Raw genomic sequence first — 23,603 nt, forward strand, 5'->3', positions numbered from 1 at the left:
ATCTCCCACAGATCCACCCCTTCAAGCTCACTCTTCTTTGGCATAGATGTTACCTACTTCCTGCGAACCAATTAGGGTCCTTTGGGATTCTACTAAGCATTCTTGCAGTTCTAATAGAGATGATGTTCCTCTGGCTATGCTCATGACACAGTATGAGGAGATCTTTCCCCTTCTTCGATCGTAGATGAATAAGTATGCTAGGAGACCTAAGTGACTATCTTTGAAAACCAAGAAATAGGCTTTGGCATTTATTGTATATTTTATATGTATGGACGTTTTTTGGGATCACACCTTGTGGGTGCTTGGGTGGGGCTGTTGCTACTGCATGACACATACAAGGCAGTCTAAAGACCAACAAAGCCCACTACTAAGCCCTTTGAAGTACTACCACAGGAAGCGTCAACCTTTCATGCCGAGTAGAAGTCCACCTTTCATGACAAGAACAAAGTGTCTGGTTGTCAAGCTTCCCCAACAACCAAGAGAATCCATGGTCAAGAAGTGAGTGGAGAAGGCTCTCCCCAAGACTTCTCAGCAAAAACTCCAAGAGAGTCTCTTACTTGAAGCCACTCTAGAGGAATTGTCTCTACTCCTACTAGGATAGAAGAGGCAAGGAAGCTATTCAACGACCCTCCTTGGATAGAGAGTGCCTCAATACTATTAGAGAGTCCATCTGACCCCTTCAATGCTTTAGGCAGGGAACTTGAAGCACTGAAGTTACAACAAGCTTTTCAGGATGAGAGATCCTTTTCTCTGCGACAGGAGAAGCCTCCACGTCAAGAGGCTTTGGACCAGATCAAGCGGGAGCTAGAAGAGCTTAAGGCTCAACAGGAGTCTAAGGCTATGGTCTAGTGTGGCTCGTGTCGCTCTCCAAGGCATCCTCCACACGAATGTCCCCTTCGGGCTTATTGCCACCTCTCTGAAAAATCTGGACATGAAGACAAGAATTGCTACTACCTAAAGGGATTGCTATCACAAACGAAGCCGACTTGCAGATCTTGGCCAAGGGGCCTAAACCCTAAGAAGCAGTAGCAGTAGAAGAAGTAGAAGTCTTACCACCTTGCAAAGTCTTGTCGAGTGGCCCACGGGACCTAAAGCCATTAAAATAAAGCGGGCCCACGGGACCAAAAGCCATTAAAATAAAGCGGGACCAAACCACACACTCAATCGTGTGTAGTATGATCACGTGGCAACAATACGGACGCTCCAGATTTCATGCTGACATGTTGACATGGTAGATGTACGAACACCCGCAATTTACGTTGATGATGTGGCAGCTGTACAAATATCCAAAAAACGCGCGTTGGCAGCTTTTGGACCAATTGCTTTTAGAGTTTGATGTTTTTCATGTAAGTATTTTTGAGAGGCCAAGGGCCTTTAAATATGAGCCAAGGGCTCATTCTCTGGCATGCTTCTGCGTGAAGGTGCAGAGGATGGAGTACTGGCAGTGTATTGAGTTCAAGCAATGTAAAGAAATACGAAAAGAGGTGCCAAGGTTTGGGGCAAGTGCTCTCTTGGGGTGGAACTCCGTCCACTCCCCGTCTTGTGTGTCGTGCATCTCTTTCAGTTTAGTTGTTATTTGAAGTGCTCAAAGTTCTTCAGTCTGTTCTTTTCCATTGGCATGTGGTGTCCGTCCTTGTGACAATTGCGGCAACTACAACAGAGCCTTGCTCCTTCTCTTTCACAAGGATTAGTGTAACAAACTTGGACGCTCCAAGTTAGGATTCTACCGTGACATAGCAGAGATTCACTTCAAAACAATTCACAGTTCACGATTGATTCAACACGGCCCGGCGGAGTTCCATGCCTAGAGATATTGGCCCCAAAGACTAGCGCCCCTTTCTTTTTGTATTAATCTGAGTTCAAAGTACAAGAGAGTGGGAGGGTTCTCACTCTCAGACTCTGCGTCTAGATGCTCTGAGTTGTGAGGGCCCTACCCACTTATTTATAAGTTACAAGGGACGCCCAAAAGCACAGCCCCAAAAGCTATAAATGAAAAGCCTTCAAAATTAAAGCACTTGGCTCAAAAGCTGCCAAAAATCAGCCAGCCAGCACAAAAGCAATTTTCCGTACAGCTTTTGCCACATCATCAGATTTCCGTACGGTCTGCCCGCATTTTGCGCCACGAATTACAGAGGTGCCACGTCAGCAAATCTGACGCGTTTTACGGGACTGTCCCTTCTGGGAGTGTGCTAGGTCATGCCACATCACCCATTTGTGACAATTAGCACCTGATCTAGCATGGTTTCCCCTATCGCCATCGAAACTACATGCCACCCTTGCTGAATACACCCCTATGCAAGGTAATGCAAATCAATTTTCCATCTTAGAGCTATTATCATGCTAATGCGCCCTCAGCCCCTGAGAGCTTCTACACCTCAGCCTCCACCTCCATGCAGTAGGCAAAGACCACCTCGTCCCTCGACTCGCCCATCCAATCGGCGCATTTTGTGCTACAGATGCTGGGAATATGGGCATTACCAAAGCAAATGTCCCCTGCCTGAAGGGCCTCCTCTTTGCCGCCATTACCCTGAGGCTAAGGATCACTACATTAAGGATCGCCCCAAGCAACGGGCATCCACGTCTCTAATCCCGAGTTTGAACCAGTGAGAGTTCACGTTTCCAAAGATCAACGTGATAGCGGTGAGCACCATCCCTACTCATGTGGTTACCCCCTGAGGACAAGTAGTAGCAGGTGGGGGAGCCCGTTGGTGTTCTCTTTCATATGAGAAAGAGAGTTGGCTGGAGTACTTTGTTTCTTCTTCTTCTTTCTTCTTTGTGGAAGGAGAAGTGGGGGTGGGTAGGCTCTTGCCACACCATTGTCCTCTACGTAAGGACGATGACAAAATCAATGTAACCTTGGAAATATTTTCATGTAAAACAAATAAGGCTCAGCCAGTATTCATGCCATTATGCTGTTTTTTAACACATATTGTATTTTTTAATGTTTCTTTTTTTTGTGAAAAATATCCCTTATGAGAGTTTTTCCATCTAGACTGCTTATATATTGTAAATCTTATATCAAGGTAACGCATTGCAGCCGTGCTTGCTCATGTTTGAGGAACACCATGCAGTGATCAGTAATGATCCTTTGTGTGGACAGGTATTCTCGAGAGGCCCTAATGAAAAAACGGTGGAGGATCTACTGAATACCATGAAGGTTGAATCAACAAGTAAGAAAGATTACACAGCCTACATTCTTCTTTTTGTTCTTTGTTTGTTGCCGCTTCACAACTATTCTGAATGAAACTATCAGAAAGTAAATCTTGTAACCTCCAATTACGTTACTTTAAATCATTTATGCCTATTTCTTAGTTATTCACTCTTAAGGTTGTAAGAGGTATGCTGGTTTCAGACAAAACATTGATGCCATTTTCACTTTTTCACTGACTTTTGTCCCTCACGTGTTCTTGGGCCCTGTTATCCTTCATTTAGCCTCATCAAGCCCTCCATTGAGCTTCACGTCCTTCTGTAAGCAGCAGGAATTGAAGCTCAAATCTTTTTTTTTTTTCCCCGAGAAAAAGATCCTTCTATTAGTTAATGAAAACTGCCCATAGGGCTACATCCACCTCTGCAAGAGAGGGCTACAACAAGCATGATGGGGAGACTCTCCCAATGAAAAAACAGCATATATACAATGAGGCTAAATCAAGAGATGGGAGGAGGGAAGAGCCACACAGGTGGACAGTAGTGCCATCTGAGCACCCCCTGGACTATGGTGTAGAAAGGCCCAGAGCGCCAGAGTCGAAGGAAAGCCTCGCGACGCTCCCGCATGCGGTCGGAGGTGCTCTGTAGTCCCTCAAGCTGACCTCTGAGAGTATGGATCAGCTCTAGCCAAAAGTCACGAACAGTCTCTGCTGGTGGCACAGGGCGAGCCTCAAAGATGCGGAAACAGCGGGCCCGCCAGATGAACCAGAGAGCTAGGCCGCTGATGAGCTCCCAACACTCCTCTCTCTCACTCCACCACTCCTGTGGAGTAAGCTCTGTAGCAGGCTGGAGTGTAGGTCGCCCCCCCTGCATCACTATCATCCTGCTGGTGGAAGATAGCTCAAACTGAAGTGCCGGGCCCGTGAGGGTGGACCAAGCCGCTGCCCCCCAAGTGTACTGTTGAGCCGTGGAGAGGGCAGGCATCAGCCGAAGAACTCATAGCCACACCTGCTGGGCCGAGGGACAGTCCCAAAGACAGTGACGCTGACTCTCCACCAACTGGTCACAGGTTGCACATGCGGCCGAGAGACCACTATGCACAAGCCAGCTCCCTACTGCTGTGGCTCTGTGTGTAACCAGCCACTGGAACAAAGTGACGCGCCTCGGTTGTCTGGAGTCCCACAGCCTCTGCCAAAAGACTGCCAAGAACTCGACTGTGAGGCCCTCCTCAAGCCAATGACGTGCTGCAGCGGGGTGGGCCTCTCTCTGTGCTGCAAGTATATGACGTCCAACCGAACAGTGTACTGAAAAAAGGGGACTCCTGGGCGGTCTGCAGACGAGAAGGGGTCCCTGCATAGCCACTCACCAGGATCCCACTGTACTCCTGCCAGTGGACAACACTCCCAAGCCCATAGCCTCCAGTGTCCAGTCTCAAGAGCTGCTGGGTCAGGGTCTATGATGCAAGTCCTCCCACAGATGCCCACAGCTCGCCTCCGTATAGAACAGAAAGAGAAAGGGGGCAAGAGGACAACCCTGTCTGACCGATCGTGTGAGCATGAAGCGCTCACCTCTACCTCTTGCCAAAAGCACCTGACTCTGAGCCTGTCTGTACAAAGCTGACACCCCTCTGATCCAAGCATCTGAGAATCCCATCCTGTGTAGAGTGCCCTCTAGAAAGCCTTCTCAAAATCGAGAAGAAGAATCACAAGGTCATCCCCACGGAGCCGTGCCAGGGCAGAAGCCTCCCAGAAAGTGAAGATGTTGTCAAGGATATTGCGTTCCTTGACAAAACCTGTCTGAGTCCCATGTATAAGGCTCTCCAAAAGTGGCTGAATCCTCAAACTCAGAGCCTTGGCAACAATTTTGTAGGTTGAGTTGAGGATGGTGATGGGGCGCCACTGTCGAATCTCATCCAAGGAGCCACCCTCCTTTGGAATGTGGTAAATCAGGCCCTCACTCATGCTATCCGGCATCACTCCTGTGTGCAGAATGTACTGAAAGGCACTACAAAGATCTGGGCCAAGCAGGTCCCAGTATTCCAAGAAGAAGCTGGGAGTCCGCCCATCCTCACCTGGACAGCTACCACGAGGGACGGCCCTAAGAGTCGTGTGTAGCTCCTCAAGCTGAAGAGGCATCTCTAGCCTCTGGCGCATCTCCTCAGTCACAAGACAAGGCATCTGAGCCCAAACCTGCTCCCTGCATGCATCCTGTCGCTCTGACTGGGGCTTAGCCGACCGTAACTCACGGTAAAAGTCAATAGCAACTGCACGCATATCCTCGGGCTCACAAACAACTAACCCATCGGGTCTCCTCAACTGATTGACCTTGGCATGGGAGTGCCGAGGTCCCACTGTCTCAAAAAAAACACCTGTCACTCTGTCACCCACCTGAGTCCAGTGAGATGCCTGTCGGTGAAAGGCAAACTCATGACGCCTCTCCTCTCTGCAAGCAAGCTCCTGTCGAGCCTGTTGTAACTGCTCCTCCAACCATGGACTGTCTGGATGCTGCTCTTGCATCCTCTGTAGTGAAGCAATGCCTCGTCTGAGACGCTGCTCCTCCTCTCTCGCTGCAGCCCGTCGAGCTAGAGACTCCTGAAGAAAGAAGTGGCTAAGCTGAGCTAGGCCTAGGGCCACTCTGTCTGCAGGTAGAACCGGGTTGTCCATGCCCTCTGTCCAGAGAGCCTCTACCCTCTCTTTGAGTGCTAAGTCCAACAAGACCCGCTCTGGGATGCGAAGCATCGTGCTCCCACTCCTCTGCCTGTCTGCCACTGTGAGGATCACTGGTGCATGGTCCGAGAAGGATGTCCCTGCTAGGATGCCCACTGATCCCCCCCCCCAAGTCACTGAAGTGGTCACTAGTGTAGAAGCGATCTATCCGCGATAGATTCACTCCTCCCACTCTGCTGTCCGACCTAGAGAAGGCAAGACTCTCTAGAGGCCTCACAAAGCCAGAATGCTGCCATGTATCCGAGACCCTCAAAGTCATACACAACCTCTCCCAAGCTGCTAACTCGACTCCATGCACAGTAGCATGGCTGCCTCCGATCCTGTCAGAAGGGTCCTCTAACATGTTGAAGTCCCCTCCTACACACCAATAGTCAACCTGTGGCAAAGACTCAACAATCTATGACCAAAACTCTGCACGAGTACTCGCCACATTGGGCGCACAGATGTTCAGGAAGCCCACAAGGCCACCCTGAACCTGCATAGTAATCCACTGAGCCGTGCCTGGCACAATAATCCCTTTGCCCACAATGGCCTGCTGCAATGAGTCCGCAATAGTCATACATACCCCACCCTGGATGCCTCCAGGTCCAAAAGCAGCTGACCAAAAGGTATCATATCGTCCACGCAAAATCTGACCACATCGTCGAATGCGGCTCTCAGACAAATGGTACTCCTGAAGCATAAGGAGATCAATCTCTCCTCCCTCAAGGCAACGCTGAAGCTCTTGATGCAATCGGCCCCGCTGTCGCTGAAACTGGGGCCCACCTAGTCCCTGCACGTTCCACGAGACGATCCTCATGGGGAGCGAGAGAGAACAGATGCTGTCGCAGCAGCAAGACGGGCTATCTTCGAGGCTGGCTTGGATGGGGAGTAATCCGCATCCGAGCGTCCTCGAGATAGGCGAGACTGCAGTGAGTGCCTGGCGCAAGCCCAAGCAGAGCGAGCCGTGCGTAAAGCAACCTCCTCTGTCTAGGAGTCCTCATGAATGTATACATAGCAAGGCAAACACTGCGTATCAGCAAAAAAGTACACCACAATGTGCCTACATCCTGCTGAGTCTGGGGGTGTCACCGCAAACTTGGCCAGTGGCCACAAAGTCCGCAGCAAATCTGTAACTCCAAGTTCTCCCATGTGGTGAGAGAACTCGAGAACCTGTGTATGCAACCATCCCACCACTGAGGTGAGGGACCACTCTGTCTCGGTCCTACCACAGAGAGGGAAGGAGAAACCAACTGCTGAGTCCAAGGCCTTTGTCCCCCTAGCGGCGAGGAACAAAGCATGGACCCTGAAGCAGGCTGCCTCGTGGTCTGCTGTGGAATCGCCGAGAAAGCGAGTGAACCTGTAATCGAAGAAATCCCAGCGGCGTCGGAGGTCAATGCTCGTCAGACCGAGGGATAGCTGCAAGGGAAGATGTCTGAATTTGCAGAGGGGGCCGCAAGAAGGGCTGACCCTCTCTCGCTAGGCGACTCGTGGCAAAGGCGCTGCCAAGAGATCCCCTAGCCGCCGGCAAGGGACCAGTCTCCTGAGTCGACTGTGGTACTGAAGCAGGAGGAGGGGGAGAAGGAGCTGGGGGGTGGCGGAGGGGAAGGGAAGCGGGGTGGGGCGACAGAGGCATGTGGGCGAGGTGGGGAGGATGAGGAGGAGGGGAACTCTGAAGGTGGGGCGGCTGGCAAGGGTGCAGTGGAGGTGGAGGCTGGCGTAGGGGGCTCCTCTTGCTCAAGAGGACCAAAGCGGTTCCCTGTGGGAACCCAATGCTGCTGAGTAGGCACCTGAGGGCCACTCTGAGTGCCAGGCTGTCGCTGTGGCCCCTGGCGTCGACGGCCACGGGCCTGCTGCCACCCTCCTCCGCTGGAGCCCCAACTTGGGAGGGTGGCTCTGAATCTGTGCACTGTGCCGCTGGCTGTGGCTGCGGCCCAAGCTTGGCAGGCTGGGGCTAAGGCTGAGGTGCAGGTCGTGGCCTCCTCCGTGGACAGGCCTTCGCTATGTGGCCTATCTGTGTGCAAATGAAGCACTGGTTCGGGAGACCCGAGTAGTCCACACTGTCTAAACCAACCCCCACTCACCCGAGGCAGAAGGATGACCTTCGGGAGCGTGTGGGTATCTCTGACCAAAACTCGAATTGAAGGGATGCCAGCCGCCTTGGCAGCTACTGATGCTGCCGTATGAGGTGTCTCGAGGACAGTCCCGATGGCGGAGCCAGTCCTGGAGAGAAGTGGAAGGTACTCCCTCCGTAAACCCGGAAAGCAGACTGAAATGGGGATGTCTGCCTCGTCTACTATCACATCCGAAGTCGTGTCAAAACCATGTCGCCACTGTCGAAAGTGGGCGCGTGATGCTCGGATGGCCAGTGGACTCGTAGCTATGACCTTGGAAGCCATCTCGAAGGTCTCGAACTCGATCTGGTAGTACCCCCGTCCGAGAATCTTGACATCCAAGATCTTGCCCACCTCTGCGAGAAGGCGGGCCTGGAGAAGGTCTCGCAGCTCTCCTCTGCTAGGACGGGTGCCGAGAATTTTGCAGATGACCGAAGTCGCCTGCGAATGCTCAACCTCAGCGGCTAGGCTCGCTTGCTCTGTCGGCGATAGAGCAAGTCGAATGGTGGGCTCAGCGGGATCGGGCGAGGGGGCTTCGGATGAGTCCCTCTGTGGTGGAGCTAGAGCCTCCATCTGTGTCTACTGCTGTGACGAAGAAGCTGATGGTGAAGAGAGACTGCAATCGAGCACGCCGAGCACTGTCCGAAGAAATAGTGTTGCAGAGCAAAGTGCAGGAACCTTCGGGAATGACGAAGACAGTGGCGTTGGAGTTGAGGCGTATACCAGCAAGCTGAAAAAACAGCCTACAGGTAGGCGGAAGGCGTAAAGAGAACAGGAGCCGGGGGGGTGAGTCGGAGGGCTGAGGCCAAGGGGCGGGCTGGTGCAGCGATGGCGAAAGGAGCGCGAGGGCAGGCAAATGAGGGGGGTGGCGGGCAAGGGCAGCGAGCGCGAGCGGGGGGGGGGGGGGGGGGGGGCTGGGGCAGCACGGGTGTGCGGGAGCAGGAAACGGGGGCAGTGGGCAGCGTGCGGGGGGTGGAGCAGGGCCTCGCGAGCTACGAGGGGGGAGAGGATGCGATGGCGGGGGGGTGGAGCGCTAGCAGCAGCGAGCCTATCTCTATCTGAAGCTCAAATCTTTGCGACGTGTATGTAGAAAATGGCTATTTCCTATGGACATAGTTACCAGAGGCCGATGTTTACTTTTTAAACAATTAAAGCATGGATGGAGGCTGAATTCAATTTTCCACAAAACTTTATCTTGATACACTTGTTTGTGGATGACACAACCTATAGCCACTTTTGCTTTCTATATTGTAACCAGCAACATGCATTTCACAGCCTTATCCTCCATTTTTATGCGCTGGGACTTAAGCATCACCTAAGTAACCAAAGAGATGGCTCTTTGGGATGCAAAGCTTCATACACGGTGATAGACTGCGAACACTTTTTTAGTACATATGCAACACACATGACAGCCTTAAGTGGCAAAGCTTGGCTTTTGACCATACATTGTGCCATCTCCATAAATGACCTGTTTTTCCTCTTGACAACACCAGTCATGGAATGCTATTTCCAGGTAATCTTTATTGTCATCCTTGAATTTAATTATCTGAGTGTATATGAGAAAATTGAAAACTTTGGCATTCTAATAACAATAGAGTCTTCTATACATCACTGCTAGAAGTCAAACTTTTCCACCAAAGTATTGTTTTTTGTAAGGTTCTGATATTGGTGTGGGAGGCATTTCCAGATTGTCTGTTAAAAACTGCAGCTTTATATAACCGCCAATGCGGAAGTTCCCTGTTACATCTCTATGCAAAATGAAGCCTTTCATGAGTACAGTAGAGGCACAATCCAAAGCTCAAAGCTCTCTTGGAATTGCCCAAGTTATAGGGCTAAGGTTTTTATTTCAGCCTGGAACATCATATGATGTCCAAAAGGGACTCGGTCGTTTCATGAGTTTCTATGAAGGTTGGAACTTTCCCTTTATAGCCCGAATCAATGCTTTGGACCTATTTTGATGGGCAAATTTGAGTTCTTCCCTTGCTTTTCTGTCTCTACAGGCTGAGGATGAGGGGATGCTCCCATCGCCGGGGAGGTTGCAGCAGAAAATCAAATCTATATTCGCGAGACATGGGAGATGCCCACGCCTGGCGCAAACTCTCACCATGGAGGACATCGATACAATCAAGCACAGACCAATCCGAGCCATCTCTTGATTTTGATACACATTTTTTTTTTCCCTGAAAAAGATCCTTCTATTAGTTAATGAAATTGCCCATAGGGCTACAACCATCTCTACTAGAGAGGGCTACAACAATCATAAGGGGAGACTTTCCCAATGAAAAAACAGCATATGTACAATGAGGGCTAAATCGGGAGATGGGAGGAGGGAAAAGCCACACAGGTGGATGGTAGTGCCATCTGAGCACACCCCGGACCATGGTGAAGAAAGGCCCTGGGCGCCAGAGTTGAAGGAACGCCTCTCTACGGTCGGTCGGAGCTGCCCTGAAGTCTCTCGAACTATCCCCTGAGAGTATGGATCAGCTCTAGCCAAAAATCTCGAATAGTCTCGGCTGGTGGCACAAGGCGAGCCTCACAGATGCAGAAGCAGCAGGCCCGCCAGATGAACCAGAGTGTCAGGCCATAGGCGAGCTCCTAACACACCTCTCTCACTGCACTACTCCTGTGGAATAAGCTCTGTAGTAGTAGGCTGGAGTGTAGGTCGATCCCCTGTATGATTGTATCACTATTGTCCTGCTGGTGGAGGATAGCTCAAAATGTAATGCACCGTGAGAGTGGACCAAGCAGCTGCCCCCCAAGTGTACTGCCATGCTGTGGAGAGAGCTAGCATCAAGTGAAGGACCCGAAGCCAAACCTGCTGTGCCATAGGGCTGTCCCATAGACAGTGACGTTGACTCTCCAAAGGATGGTCACAAGCTGCACATGTTGTCGAAAAGCCACTATGTACTAGCCAGCTCCCCACTACTGTAGCTCTATGTGCAACGAGCCACTGGAACAACGTGACTCGCCACGGCTGTCTTGCGTCCCCACAACCTCGCCCAAAAAGCTGACAAGAACTCAGTTGTGAGACCCTCCTCCTGCCAATGAGGTGCTGCAGCTGGATGAGTCTCTCTCCGTGCTGCCAGTATGTGACATCCCATGTCGAACTGTGTACTGAAAGAAAGGGACCCCTACATGGTCAGCTGAGGAGAAACAGTCCCTCCAAAACCACTCTCCAAGAACCCATTGCACTCGTGCCAATGGACAGCTCTCCCAAGCCCAAAGCCTCCAATGGCCTATCTCAAGAGCTAATGGGTCAGGATCGATGACACAAGTCCTCCTGCCCACTACTCGGATCCTTTGAAAACAACACTCTGCAACCTGTGGAGCCTCTACTGAGACTCTGTGTAGTCGACCCTCGTCCTATATCTCAAAGAACATGGAGGGTACAGTCACTGAGCAAGCTCGAACTGCGATGAGGACCTCTAGTCGCATGAAGGCCCCCATCCATCTGGGAGCTGCTGCCTCTAGAGGTGCGAGCCACTCAACGGGTACTGCCTTTGTGATGTCCTAACACATGCTCTGCACCCCTCTCATGCCCTACAGTTGGATGCTCTATAACTCCTTTGGCAAACATGAGAATTGAAGCCAGTCACCTAGAGTGCGTGTTGGACCCTCTGCCATGGAACCTCAAGAAACATGAGGCCTACTACCAACCAAGTGGCCTCTCTAAGTGCTGACCATGGGGTTCCAAACAAGGGGCTGTCTCAAGCGCTCCTCCGTGCAGGTGGGCTGGTGCTGCTCTAGGCCTCTCCGCAGTTTCTTCTAAGAGCGAAGTAGGATCACAACAAAACGATCCTCCAGTCTCCTACTGAGACCAACTCTGCGCATCTCTGTAAAAATCCATCTGATGGAAGGTCTCTAAGGGCCTCTTGCCTAAGGCACTCGAGCTTGAAGTCGCTGAAGCAAAAAATCCTTCCAGGGCTCCTCCCCTAGATGCAATCCTTTGACAACAAACTTCCCAAGAAAGGCTCTACTCACCTATGTTGGGTCAATGATCCCCAACCCCCCCTTAGAACAAGGTAGAGTGATGACTTGTCATGCTACTTTGGTCCGGGCTATCTAAGTGTCGCGCTTTGACCAAAGAAAATTCTTGATCAGCCTCTGTAAACAGACTTGGACACTCCAAGTCAAGAATCAATCACAACAGCACCAAATAACCACTTCAAAACAGTCCACAGTTCACAATAGATTTGCACTGGCCCGGCGGAGTTCCGTGCCTAGAGATATTGGCCCCAAAGACTGGCGCCCCTTTCGGTATTTGTTTATGTATTAATTAGTTTCAAAGTACAAGAGAGCAGTTAGGGTTTCACTCTCAGACTCTGCGTCCAAATGCCTTGCAGAGTGAGCCCAAACCGCTTATTTATTGTTTACAAGGGATGCCAAAAGCAGAGCCCCAAAAGCTTCAGAAATAAAGCAAACTCTCTTTTTTCTCTCTCACAAACTCACTGGAGTTTTTAAAAATAAAGCAATGGAATTCTCTCTCACACACAAATTGCGTAGCCAAAAGCTGAAAATCAGCGCCGCAATTTCCGGAGATTTTCGTACAATGCCACGTCATCATGCCAGCGCATTTCACGGAAATATCAGCTGCTGCTTTTTAGGGTTAGGGTTTAGGACAGGTTTTACGGTTAGGGTAAGGGTTAAGGTTTCTGGCAGATTTTAGGGTTTGCAAGTTTTAGGGTTAGGGTTTGCAGAATTAGGGTTTTTAGCAGCTCGGCTCCCGGGCAAACACATCATCACTTTGTGACATACCCCCCTCTTGAAAGCATTGTAATCGCCCTTGATTACGCCTGCAAAACAGACAAAAGCCATAAACCGTCTTAGCAGACACTAACGGTTAGTACCTACGTACTAGGAACACACATCTAGCACATGTACCAATCGACAGTCACATCACTCGACATCATAGGACATCATATGACATTCAACATTCATTCGGATCTTAGACCATGGTTTATCGGCAACGTAGCTAGCAATCGCATCTAGATCCAATCGAGACCTTATCGATGTCCGATTGACTAACCCCAATTGCAACCATGTCTATTCGAGATCAATCAGACCAAAATGCTGCAGTCATTCTGTCTATCAGTTCCTGCACTTAAACGAAGCGAAGAACAAATCAGTATCATAATCAGGAATTCCATTTCATAAAGCCATACAGCATAATACTGTTAGCTTTCAGTATCCCTGAAGCTCGAAGAGACATCAGTGACTCTAGTATCTAAATCAAGGCATCTGTTGACAAAGGAGCGGAGTGACTCCCCTCTTGTGCATCCCACTGCACCAGATCTACGGCCAAGCTGAATTCTAGGTTCCATTTGGAGTAGACTATGCTAAACCAAAAGCCTCAAGGTAAAGTTTCACAATTTGAGGAGTATCTGCTCCATCCACTTCGCATCCAATATAGGATAGTTCTTGAACTTAACAAAGAATGGCCTTCAGACTTTACCTTTATTCTTCGTATCCTTATGTGCCAAACTCTGTTTAGGAACAAGGTTCTCCTCGTTTTCTTCCACTTCGGGTTGCTCATCGGGTCCTCATCATCAAGCACATCACCTTTAAAAGGTTTCAAGAGACTCACATGAATGCATTGTGAATCCTCCAAGTATCAGGCAATTTCAGTCGGAAGGAGACATCATTTATCTTTTCAGTGATCTGGAAAGGTCCGTAGTATCGCATACTAAGCTTTGGAAAAAGCCTCTCCTTTCCCTTTTTCTTTCCGAGGCGTGCCTTCTCAAAACGTAAGAGCACCCAATCGTCCTCCTTCAATATCAAGTCGTGACGATGGCGATCCGCTGCCTTTTTCTCTCGTTCTTGAGACTTCTGCAAAGTCTCGCGAACCTTGGCAAAAGCCGTATCTAAGTCTCGCGTATATTCATCCGCTTCGAAAATCTTATCTTTCGTGTTTAGGAAGGGTGGAACCTTCGCAGCACCTTCAACAATCTCAAAAGGCGCCTTCCCCGTCGAACAGTGTATCGTGTTATTGTAGGCAAATTCCACCAAAGGTAGGTACTTTTCCCATTGAGTCTTCTGATCCGAGATATAAGACTTCAATAAATCTAGAACCACTGAATTTGCAATCTCAAATTGCCCATCAGTCTGTGGGTGGAACGATGATTAGAACTGCAACCGCGTGCCAATGTTCTCCCAAATTGCCTTCCAAAACAAACTCGTAAATCTGGGGTCTCTGTCGCAGACAATCGTCTCAAGCATGCCATGTGATCCGGCTTGACTGTTTTCTTCACTGGAATGAAATGAGCCTGTTTGCTAAATCTGTCAATAACAGTCCAGATACCATCGTGACCACTCTGTGTTCTCGGGAAATCAAAAATGAAATCCATTGCAATACTCTCCCAAGGGCGGGTGGGTATGGGTAAAGGCTGTAACAATCCCTGTGCTTTATGCCTGTCAAACTTGACCTTCTGGCATACTAAGCACCTGCGCACAAACTCTTCCACGTCCTTTTTGAGTCTCGGCCAAAAGAAGTATCTCTCTACCCCTTTCATGGTGGCTGCAATGCCGCGGTGACCCGTAAAAGGTGGACAATGGCATTTAGTCATAACATTTTTCCTCAACGGCTGTGTAACGCACAACATGGTTTTTCTCATCAAGTAGCCTTCGTGAATGGAGTATCCCGCTACTGTCTCACCATCCCGTATCCGTGTGAAAACGTTTGCAAAATCTGTATATGTGGCATACTGGTCCACCATATCCTCGAAGCTCCTATGATGTATCGCGGAAATAGCCAGAACCAACCGCTTCCGAGACAAAGCATCTGCCACCACATTCTTCTGTCCCTGCACATGGACAATTTGGGAGTGAAGCTGTGACAAGATGTTCGCCCACCGCATCTGCTTTTCCGAAAGCTGCTTCTGTGACAAGTAGCGTAAACTCTGATAGTCTATAAAGATAGTAAAATCTGCTCCGAGTAGGTAATGCCGCCACTGAGTAAGAGCATGGATAACCGCCAAAAGCTCTTTCTTGCATTAAGACCGCACCCAGACTACGACCACAAGCATCACAATATACTTCAAATGACTTTTGCAAGTCCGGCAAAGTCAAAACTGGCCCCGTAGTCAATTTCTCTTTCAATGTCTGAAAGGCAGTCACCTCTGTGGATCCCCGCGAGAAAGGGACTCCTTTCTGTGTCAAGATATGCAAAGGGGAAGCAACCTCTGCAAACTTTCGAATGAACCGCCTGTAGTACGAATACAGTCCCAAGAAGCTTCTAACGTCATGGACATTCTTCAAATCGGGCCAATCACGTATAGTCTCTATCTTGGCCGGATCCTTTTGCACTCCTGCTGCTGAGACAATGTGTCCCAAAAAGTGTATCTCTGGTAGGAAAATTTCACTTTTCTTTGCATTAATCACTAACTTGTGATCTCGTAATGCCTGAAAGACGTGAAGCAGATGATCTCTGTGTTCTGCCTCATTCATGGAGAAAACAATGATATCATCAAAGAAAGTGCCAACAAATAGCCTGTCCTTTCAGAAAATCCTATCCATCATCCGGCATCACCAAAAACTCAAATAACCCAAAAGTCGTCCGAAAAGCTGTCTTGTAGACGTCTCTCAGCGCGATCCTGATTTGATGATATCCACTCTTCAGATCAATCCTGCTAAAGCACGAGGATCCCTGTAATCTGTCGAGTATATCATCGATCCTAAGAATCAGAAATCTGTTCTTGATGGTGATTTTGTTGAGAGGTCTATAATTGATGCACATTCTCCAAGATCCGGCTTTCTTCAAAACCTACAACATTGGAGAGCAATACAGTGAAGTACTAGGCTGGACAAGACCCTTTTCCAAGAGGTCTTTCACTTGGTTCATAACCTCTTCATTCTGTGCTCGGCTCACACGGTAAGGTAGCCGGTTCGGTGGTGTGCTTTCAGGTATTAGATCAATGGTATGATCTTCAGGACGAGTAGGTGGTAACTCGCCTAGTAGGCCCTCACAATCGGCATGAGAGTGTAGAAAATCTTGGCGTTCTTTATCAAGTTTAGACATATTTGTCCTATCCTTATCGCTCAATTCTTTCATAAAGATCGAATAAACAAACAGACTGGATTTCATTAATTCAGAAATGGCCGAAGTTGATACACCTTTGATCCAAGCATCTGAGAAGCCCATCCTACGTAAAGTACCCTCCAAGAAGTCCCAATCCACTCTGTCGTAGGCCTTCTCAAAATCGAGAAGAAGTATCACGAAATTCCCACCTTGGAGGCGAGCGAGGTCCGATGCCTCCCAAAAAGTGAAGATGTTGTCAAGGATACTACGCTCCTTGACAAAACCTGTATGGTCCCATGGGGCGGCAATTCTTAGGAGTGATAGTGGATGGTGAATATGGGATCAACCTGATGCCTGAGTTCACTATGTTGGCATTAGGTCTGTAGCCTACCCGACCTGCTCCCTTCACAGTTACGTTGGCAAACCAGAGGAAAGTCTATCCATTGGACATAGTGGGCAAGGTGCCTTTGAAGGATTAAGACTTCAGCTTTAGCTTGGATTTTGTTGTGGTTCGTCTTTCCGAGGTTAAGGGAGGATTTCCTTTGCTCAACAATAGACCATGGTTGTGGCACACTAAAGCACTACATGATTGGGACAGGGACACCATGTGGATACATACTCCTGGCTCCCCAATGAAACCCATTCGCCCCGAAGGATAGGATGGATCAAGTGGTGAAACATAGTTTTTTTTCGATGGAATCCAACCGTAAATTGGAACAACCTACTCCACTTGACAGGCCAGAAGAAGACGTGCTAGAATGGTTGGAAGCTATCGAGTCTATGCATTGTTATGGAGTCTCTATTCAATGTTTGCCTGAGAATAACCCCATCTTTCAATGTCCTTACAACAGTTGGCCATAGTGTACCGCCTAGCCCAAAAGCAGGTGTCGAGGTCATCCAGGTTGATGACTCAGATGCTGCTACAGTACGAGCCTTTGGGCTTGGTGAGCCTATATACCATAGACGAGGAAAGAAATCTCCTTTCATGAGTTCGCTGTGTCCAACTATCCGACCAAGGCAAAGCTTGAATTCTCTCGTGCAGTGACACATGACAGTGATATGGGTGGTGGTCTAGTGGACACCGTGGCCAAACCACCACCACCACAAGTTGGAAATAGACTTAGCTGGACTTGCATATTTTGCTAGCCGTTGGTGGCTCTTTATGATTGTATATATATTTGTAGTTGGATCTAGTGGTTGGGATATACATCATCTACTTTCTATAGTCAAGCGTCTAGAGTCTTGCGTCTTGAGTGCAGCACCACACATCTACACTCGCCCTTCACATTGGAGCCTCGACACCCCCATTGTATCTATGAGTCCTTGGCTTGGAGCTGAGTTTGATACTAGCCAACGTCTGTACTGGTTCCATGAGTTAGTCGAGTTCCATGGTGTTATGAGTCGATTGTTGAGTCTCTGATTTGCTGGTTCCATTTCCGTGTGATGTTTTCTTTCTGTTGGAGTGAGGTTTCACGCATATTGCACTGAGGAGCATCCACTGTAGAGAGTACGACACACTTTTCTTGCTACACTCTCATACACAACTCCACACAAATTTGAAGAGAGGAAACCCTAATTCAATCCCTCTCACACCCAAAACCAAGAAGAAAGGGAGGCGGGTCTGCACACAACAGCACCACATTGAAGGTGTTTCCTTCTTCTCCAAGAGCACTCAAACTGTTGTTATTTGAACTACGCAGGCATCCCCTAGCTTAACCGTCATGGCACTGTGGCTGATGTGCCATTTTTTTCTAGTTTGGACCCATATCTTTTTTACTTTTATTTCTGGCAGTTTTCTACCCTAAAATAACCGTTTTTGAGCCAAAAAATCTATGTCGGGTTGGAGAATTTCCCAAAGCAAGTTTCAAAGCATATTTCAGCTCTAAATCCATGGAACCCCACATGGGTCACTTCCAATGGCCTCATGATACATTTTTAATTAGTCCGCATGCCAGTTTTCATATATAGTTGATCACTGCACATGACAAATTTTCTAGGCGACATGCCAACTTGGCCACATTGGACATCGATTATTTATATTAGAGCAACCTTTGTTACATGTTTTAAAGCACCGCCCATGCATTTCTCAATGTCTTCTACTTGAGGAGGAATTTTAGAAGCTGCGAGTTATGGAACCATTTACTACAGGACATCTTCTATTCTTCTCCTCAGACCTCAGGACATCTTCTATTCTTCTCCCAAAGCAAGTTTCAAAGCATATTTCAGCTCTAAATCCATGGAACCCCACATGGGTCACTTCCAATGGCCTCATGATACATTTTTAATGAGTCCGCATGCCAGTTTTCATATATAGTCGATCACTGCACATGACAAATTTTCTAGGCGACATGCCAACTTGGCCACATTGGACATCGATTATTTATATTAGAGCAACCTTTGTTACATGTTTTAAAGCACCGCCCATGCATTTCTCAATGTCTTCTACTTGAGGAGGAATTTTAGAAGCTGCGAGTTATGGAACCATTTACTACAGGACATCTTCTATTCTTCTCCTCAGACCTCTTTGCATTAAAGAGTACGATCATGCAAAATTAGTGAATAACATTTGGTGTTTTTGAAAATGTGGTGAACTGTTAATGAAATACTATTTGGGTGGTCACATAAATATTATATGTTGATGACAGAAAAATCGATAACACTCGAAAATGACATACTTTGGGATGTCAATGGAAAGGTTTATGACGATTGGGTATGCTCCCTTGTGTATTCCCTCACACACTATTGTGAGGATACAATTCTAAGGTGAATTCACAGCTGTCATTTGATACTTGTAAGGTCTTATAGAATCCTGAATGGAAGATGTGTCAATATTATGCAGGTTGTGTCAAGGGGTTGTTCATTGCAAAAGCTTTCTGGCTGAATCTCTTCTTCCTCATGTGCTAAAAAGCTTGGCAGCAAGTAGTGGTGTCAATAGTAACATCTGCAGATTAATTTCATGTCAGGTAATTTTTTAATAAAGAATAGAAACTGAAAGAAACCTTAATCGCTGGCTAGAGTTGCTCGCACATCAAAAAACGAGTCGCATAGCTTAAGGACAATGTCTTCAAACTGTTGACTTTAATGTTTTCTATTCAGGTAGCAAGGCATATTTTCAGTGAAAAGAACCAAAATACAAGGTCTATTCAACTGTTCTTGGATGCCCTGAATGAGCTGAGGCGTTGTGATGTTCTTTCACGAATGAAACTGGGACATGACTATGCTAAAAGGCAAGAGAAGTCAAAGGTAATGAAGAATGGTTTTGGCACTTCCAAGTGCCTTGGGGTCAATTTGCTTGTTGATTTTATCATTCTCAAAGGGGTTAATGTTTCCAACAGTTGATTTGAATAAGCTTGGTGACGTATGCTCAGAAGTTCTTGTAGAAAGCAGGAAGTATATGGGAGCTCCTTGATATTGTCAAGGAGCTTAGAAGCCCGAGCCAACCAGCACTTGGTGCATCTAGGTTCCTGGCTGGCATAAATTTCGTGGTCTTATGGCAAGTATTCATTAGAGCAAGGATGGCTGTGACATCTAGAAGACTGTGGTTGAGACAATTCATAGGCCAGACCACACCTAAGGAATGGAGAGTAACATGTAGCTAGCACATGTTTTGCTTCCAGTCCCTCAATATAACTGAGATCAGCTTGGCAGCATGTCTCATAGGTTAGTGCCCCATGTGAGGCTCACTAGTACACACACATATGCAAATGAGTGCACTCAATTTCTTTTTGGGATATAAAATATCCACTCGAAGGCCGATAATAAAGGTCCAAGGCGATGAACTCTTTCAGAAGGGCATGCTAGTTACATGTCAATAGTTTTGAATGCAGTAATGCACGGCCTTCATCACCCTCTAAGTAACAAAGGCTAGGTGCAACAGGGGTTTCAAATTTGTATGGATTCTTCCACTGAATGATTTTACAGACTGGTGGCTGTGATTATTTCAAGACATGGTTTTTTTTATATTTTCCGTGACTTTTTACTCCTTGGCAACCTTCCAGATGGCCTGGATTTCCAGTGTGTAAAGAGGCTACTTACAAAAGCTCGTGTCTTGCTGCTCCTGATCAGTTTGACCTTTCAAGTTGACACTGATGCCAGCCTTACTTTAAAGTTTGGTTGCATGCACCCCAGCAAGGAGGAGATGATGGCTCGTTCTATCTATTGAGTAACTGGCCTTTTGACTAAGACTGAGCAGAACTACAACATTACCGAGGGGGAAAGCCTTGCCATGATTTATGCCAATTGCACTTGGTTATCATATGAATGGGGCACAAACGAATAGTTGTAAAGGCAACAGCTCATCAATATGAAAAGCAATACACAAGGGGTACCTGATTGAGGAGCCAATCTCTTTGAGAGTGGAGCTCTTCCACTCTGTGTATCTTGACTAAAGTGTTCTCTTTCAGCTCAATTTGTTCTTTTTCCATCAGCAGTTGTGTTGTTGCATTATGTTACTGCCTTATCCGTGACTGGCCAGTTTCAAGAGGTGGTGGTTGTCTTTGGTCCTCACTTTTAGTAAATCTAGGGCAAGTCGGTGACTTCACATAGAAGCTTTCTTTTCTAGGTCAAAGGTAAGTTTGACTTGTATGATCAAATGTTCAACAGTAACACGTTCCATAAGTTCATGAATGGTGGAAACCTGTAGTAGCGAAGAGCAATAAGTGTATCTTTCATTCTGATCTTCCAAAGATAGATTTGTGAAGAAGGCAATCCAAAATCTTTGGTTGTAATCTTCAGTGTGTCAGTGGAGACCATCCTTAAATTGCTCGAGCTAGCAATCAATTGTTTTTCAAAAGCTAAGGTCCGATGCCTAAGATAGTTTTAAATCCTTGCCATGTCCTAGGAGCATAAGGCTTGTTGGATAAAGCTCTCCACCGTTGCATAGCATTATCTTAAGAAAACTGGCAGCACAAGAGATCTTGAATTTTCAGCATAGTAGGGAATATATCTTGTCGAACTGCAAAACGCGGGCGTCCGTATAGCTGCCACGTCATCAAGCTCCACACAAGTCTTTGTGTGTGTGTGAATCTTGCTTTATTTGATCTCTTTAGGTTACTTGGGCCCCATCGGACGGAGTCCCATAAGTTGGTGGGAACTCTTCTTTAAGAAAATAGGCCACTCGGCAATGCTCGTAAGTTGGTGAAAACTCCTTCTATTGTTGCTTCTTGTAGCGGAGATAATGTGTCGTGCTCTCTACAGTGGGTGCTCCTCAGTACAATGTGCGCGACATCTCACTCCAATAGAACAAAAACACCGAAACAATGGATAACAAAGCAAACAAACACAGCGACTCAACAGTAGAACCTGAACATATGGGACTCGACTAACTCATAGAAACGAGTACAGACTTTGACAATGGCAGCACACTCAGCTCCATCCAAGAACTCATAGGTACAATGGGGTGTTGAGGCTCAACTGCATAGGGATGGTGCCGACGTGCTGTGTATAACTCAAGATAATAGACTCTAGATGACTGACCACACAAAGTAGGTGATCATAGTGTATCCGACCTTGGACCCAACCACTCATATTTATGGAGCCACCAACGGTTAGCAGATATCCCAAGCCAGCTAAGCCTATCTCCAAACCGACGTGGTGGTGATCTAGCCTCGGTGTCCACTAGACCACCATCCGTATCGCTTGCTATGTGTCACTGCCTAGGCAAGAGTCCGTCTAGTGTGAACTCCTGACCAACTGTGACCAACTGAACTAACTGTCTGTCTTGCCAGTGACATTGTAGCCCTGCTACACTTCTTCTTCTGCTACTTCTTCACTTAAGGTTTAGGCCCCTCAATCGGGATCTGTAGGTTGGCTCCATTCTTCAATGGCTTGACACGTCAGCAGTTTGTGACATGGGCCACTCAGTGAGGAATTGAAAGTTGGTAGGAACTTCTTCTGTTGCTACTAGAGTTTAGGTCCCTCAGCTAGGATCTGCAAGTTGGTTAGGGTTAGGCCTGGGGAGCCTAACCTGTCGGATCTTCAATGGCTTGACACTTCAGCAGCTTGTGACAGAAGTTCATTACTTTTTGCAAGTGGATCCAGCTCATGTAGAGCGGCCCAGAAAGTTTTCAAGGCTAGTTGACAGTGTTATTATAAGTGTCTTCATTCTACTCTGCCTTTAGTCCCATGTCGTCCATAAGATCAGTAATTTTTTGCTGACTTTAATGTACAAGAGTCATTTACAATCCCTCGTCATTAAATAAAGTTTCAAAAATGTCCCCAGGGTAAAGGAAGATAATTGCAAGAGTGCAATTTTTTCTCGATCAAGAGCAAATTTTTTTTTTTTCAATTATTGTGTTTTGTTTCAATTGTAAAGAGCAAAGATATTGTATATTTATATATTTATAATAGCATCGCGTAGAAGTGTTTGGAAGTAAGCAGTTGTATGGAACGGAAACAAAATGAGACCGTCAAGGACATCAAAGATGGAAGCGGCTTGCTCTTTTGAAAGGAACGGAGTAGAATTGATTTTTTATAGTTATGTTTAGGTATCTAACCTTTGGAACCTCCATGAAGAAACAGCATTAAAACAACGAGCGTTGGGGGACTTTCTAAACAAAGTTTTCGATTAGATAGGCCCAATGAAATGAAGTTCCTTGTGACTATGAATTGAAGCTATATATATCAGGGAGGAAACCTCTCATGGAGCAGTTTTTTGTCATTGATAGGTTTACTGGTTGGAACTGGATTATCTGCAAACTGCGAGAGTTGCTCAAGTAAGTCTTGCTTGTGATATTGCTTAGATCTGTTTTCAACTTTTTGCACGTTAATGATATTATGGCTTTCAGAAATGTGGAGCGTACTTTACATCTGCTTTATATGTCGAGCACTGGTGTGAAGAGAAATTTGGAACGCTCAGCCTAGGAGAACCTGATTTTTCAGATATGGAAGAGGTAGGTACACACTATGTTCCATTTCATGTATTAATTAGCAAAATTTCTTGATCATGTCCTGGTATTAAAGGGTCATTTTATGTAGCAGCTTCCTCTGCATATGAATCTTTTGCTGACTATATACACTCAAATTAATGAACCAGATGGTGCTTATGGAGTGGTTCGCTCACACAAGGTAGGCTGTCTTCCTGATCAGCAATAGACGTCACTACGGCTAGTTTTGTAACGTTCAGACAGAAAGAAGTAACTCTTCGGCTTTCCATTGACATTGTTATCTCTTTCCCATTGTCTAAACAAGTCTTTGTTGTTTCCCTCAATTTCTTGAAAATTTCTACGTCGCGACTTGTTATACATCTGCTGCAGCTAAGCTCACAGATACGACTCTATGAACATGAGGGTAACTGGAGTAGAGCAGTTGGAAGTTATGATCTGCTTCTTAGAAACAAAGATGTGATGAAAGGTCAGAAAGTGGTTATTAATGAAACCAGGCCTATGCAAAGATGTCTCAATGACTTATCTGGAAACCCAAGTTTGGAGTGGAATTACAATAAAGGATTGATGAAGTCACTACAGCGCACAGGCTGCGAGCATGTCTTGAAAATGTATTGTGAAGGATTGGCTCTGGGAAAAGAAAGCCTAGAACAAGACATTGAATTTCAGGAACTGCAGGTCATTTCTTTGTCTCTTTTTCCCTTGGACCTGGGACTGTTTTAATTTCATTTTTAATGTCTTTGAT

At 47.1% G+C, this 23,603-nt stretch overlaps 1 protein-coding gene across 10 annotated transcripts in view; it reads left to right on the forward strand.

Annotated features, from left to right (window-relative positions):
- The window catches only part of ATM (Serine/Threonine-kinase ATM-like protein), a 289,283-nt gene that overhangs the window by 200,603 nt on the left and 65,077 nt on the right, over window positions 1-23,603 (forward strand). For all 10 annotated transcript variants that reach the window (XM_086526409.1, XM_086526408.1, XM_086526410.1 and 7 more), the window contains exons 42-49: window positions 3,101-3,170; window positions 18,623-18,740; window positions 18,817-18,940; window positions 19,074-19,220; window positions 22,643-22,690; window positions 22,763-22,867; window positions 22,956-23,042; window positions 23,231-23,536. In XM_086526409.1, the coding sequence (XP_086382535.1) occupies window positions 3,101-3,170; window positions 18,623-18,740; window positions 18,817-18,940; window positions 19,074-19,220; window positions 22,643-22,690; window positions 22,763-22,867; window positions 22,956-23,042; window positions 23,231-23,536 (1,005 nt within the window). The remainder of the gene's footprint in view (window positions 1-3,100; window positions 3,171-18,622; window positions 18,741-18,816; window positions 18,941-19,073; window positions 19,221-22,642; window positions 22,691-22,762; window positions 22,868-22,955; window positions 23,043-23,230; window positions 23,537-23,603) is intronic.

The sequence above is a fragment of the Adiantum capillus-veneris genome, chromosome 13 (assembly GCF_014529385.1).
Source record: "Adiantum capillus-veneris isolate H3 chromosome 13, ASM1452938v2, whole genome shotgun sequence".
Taxonomy (NCBI): Eukaryota; Viridiplantae; Streptophyta; class Polypodiopsida; order Polypodiales; family Pteridaceae; genus Adiantum; species Adiantum capillus-veneris.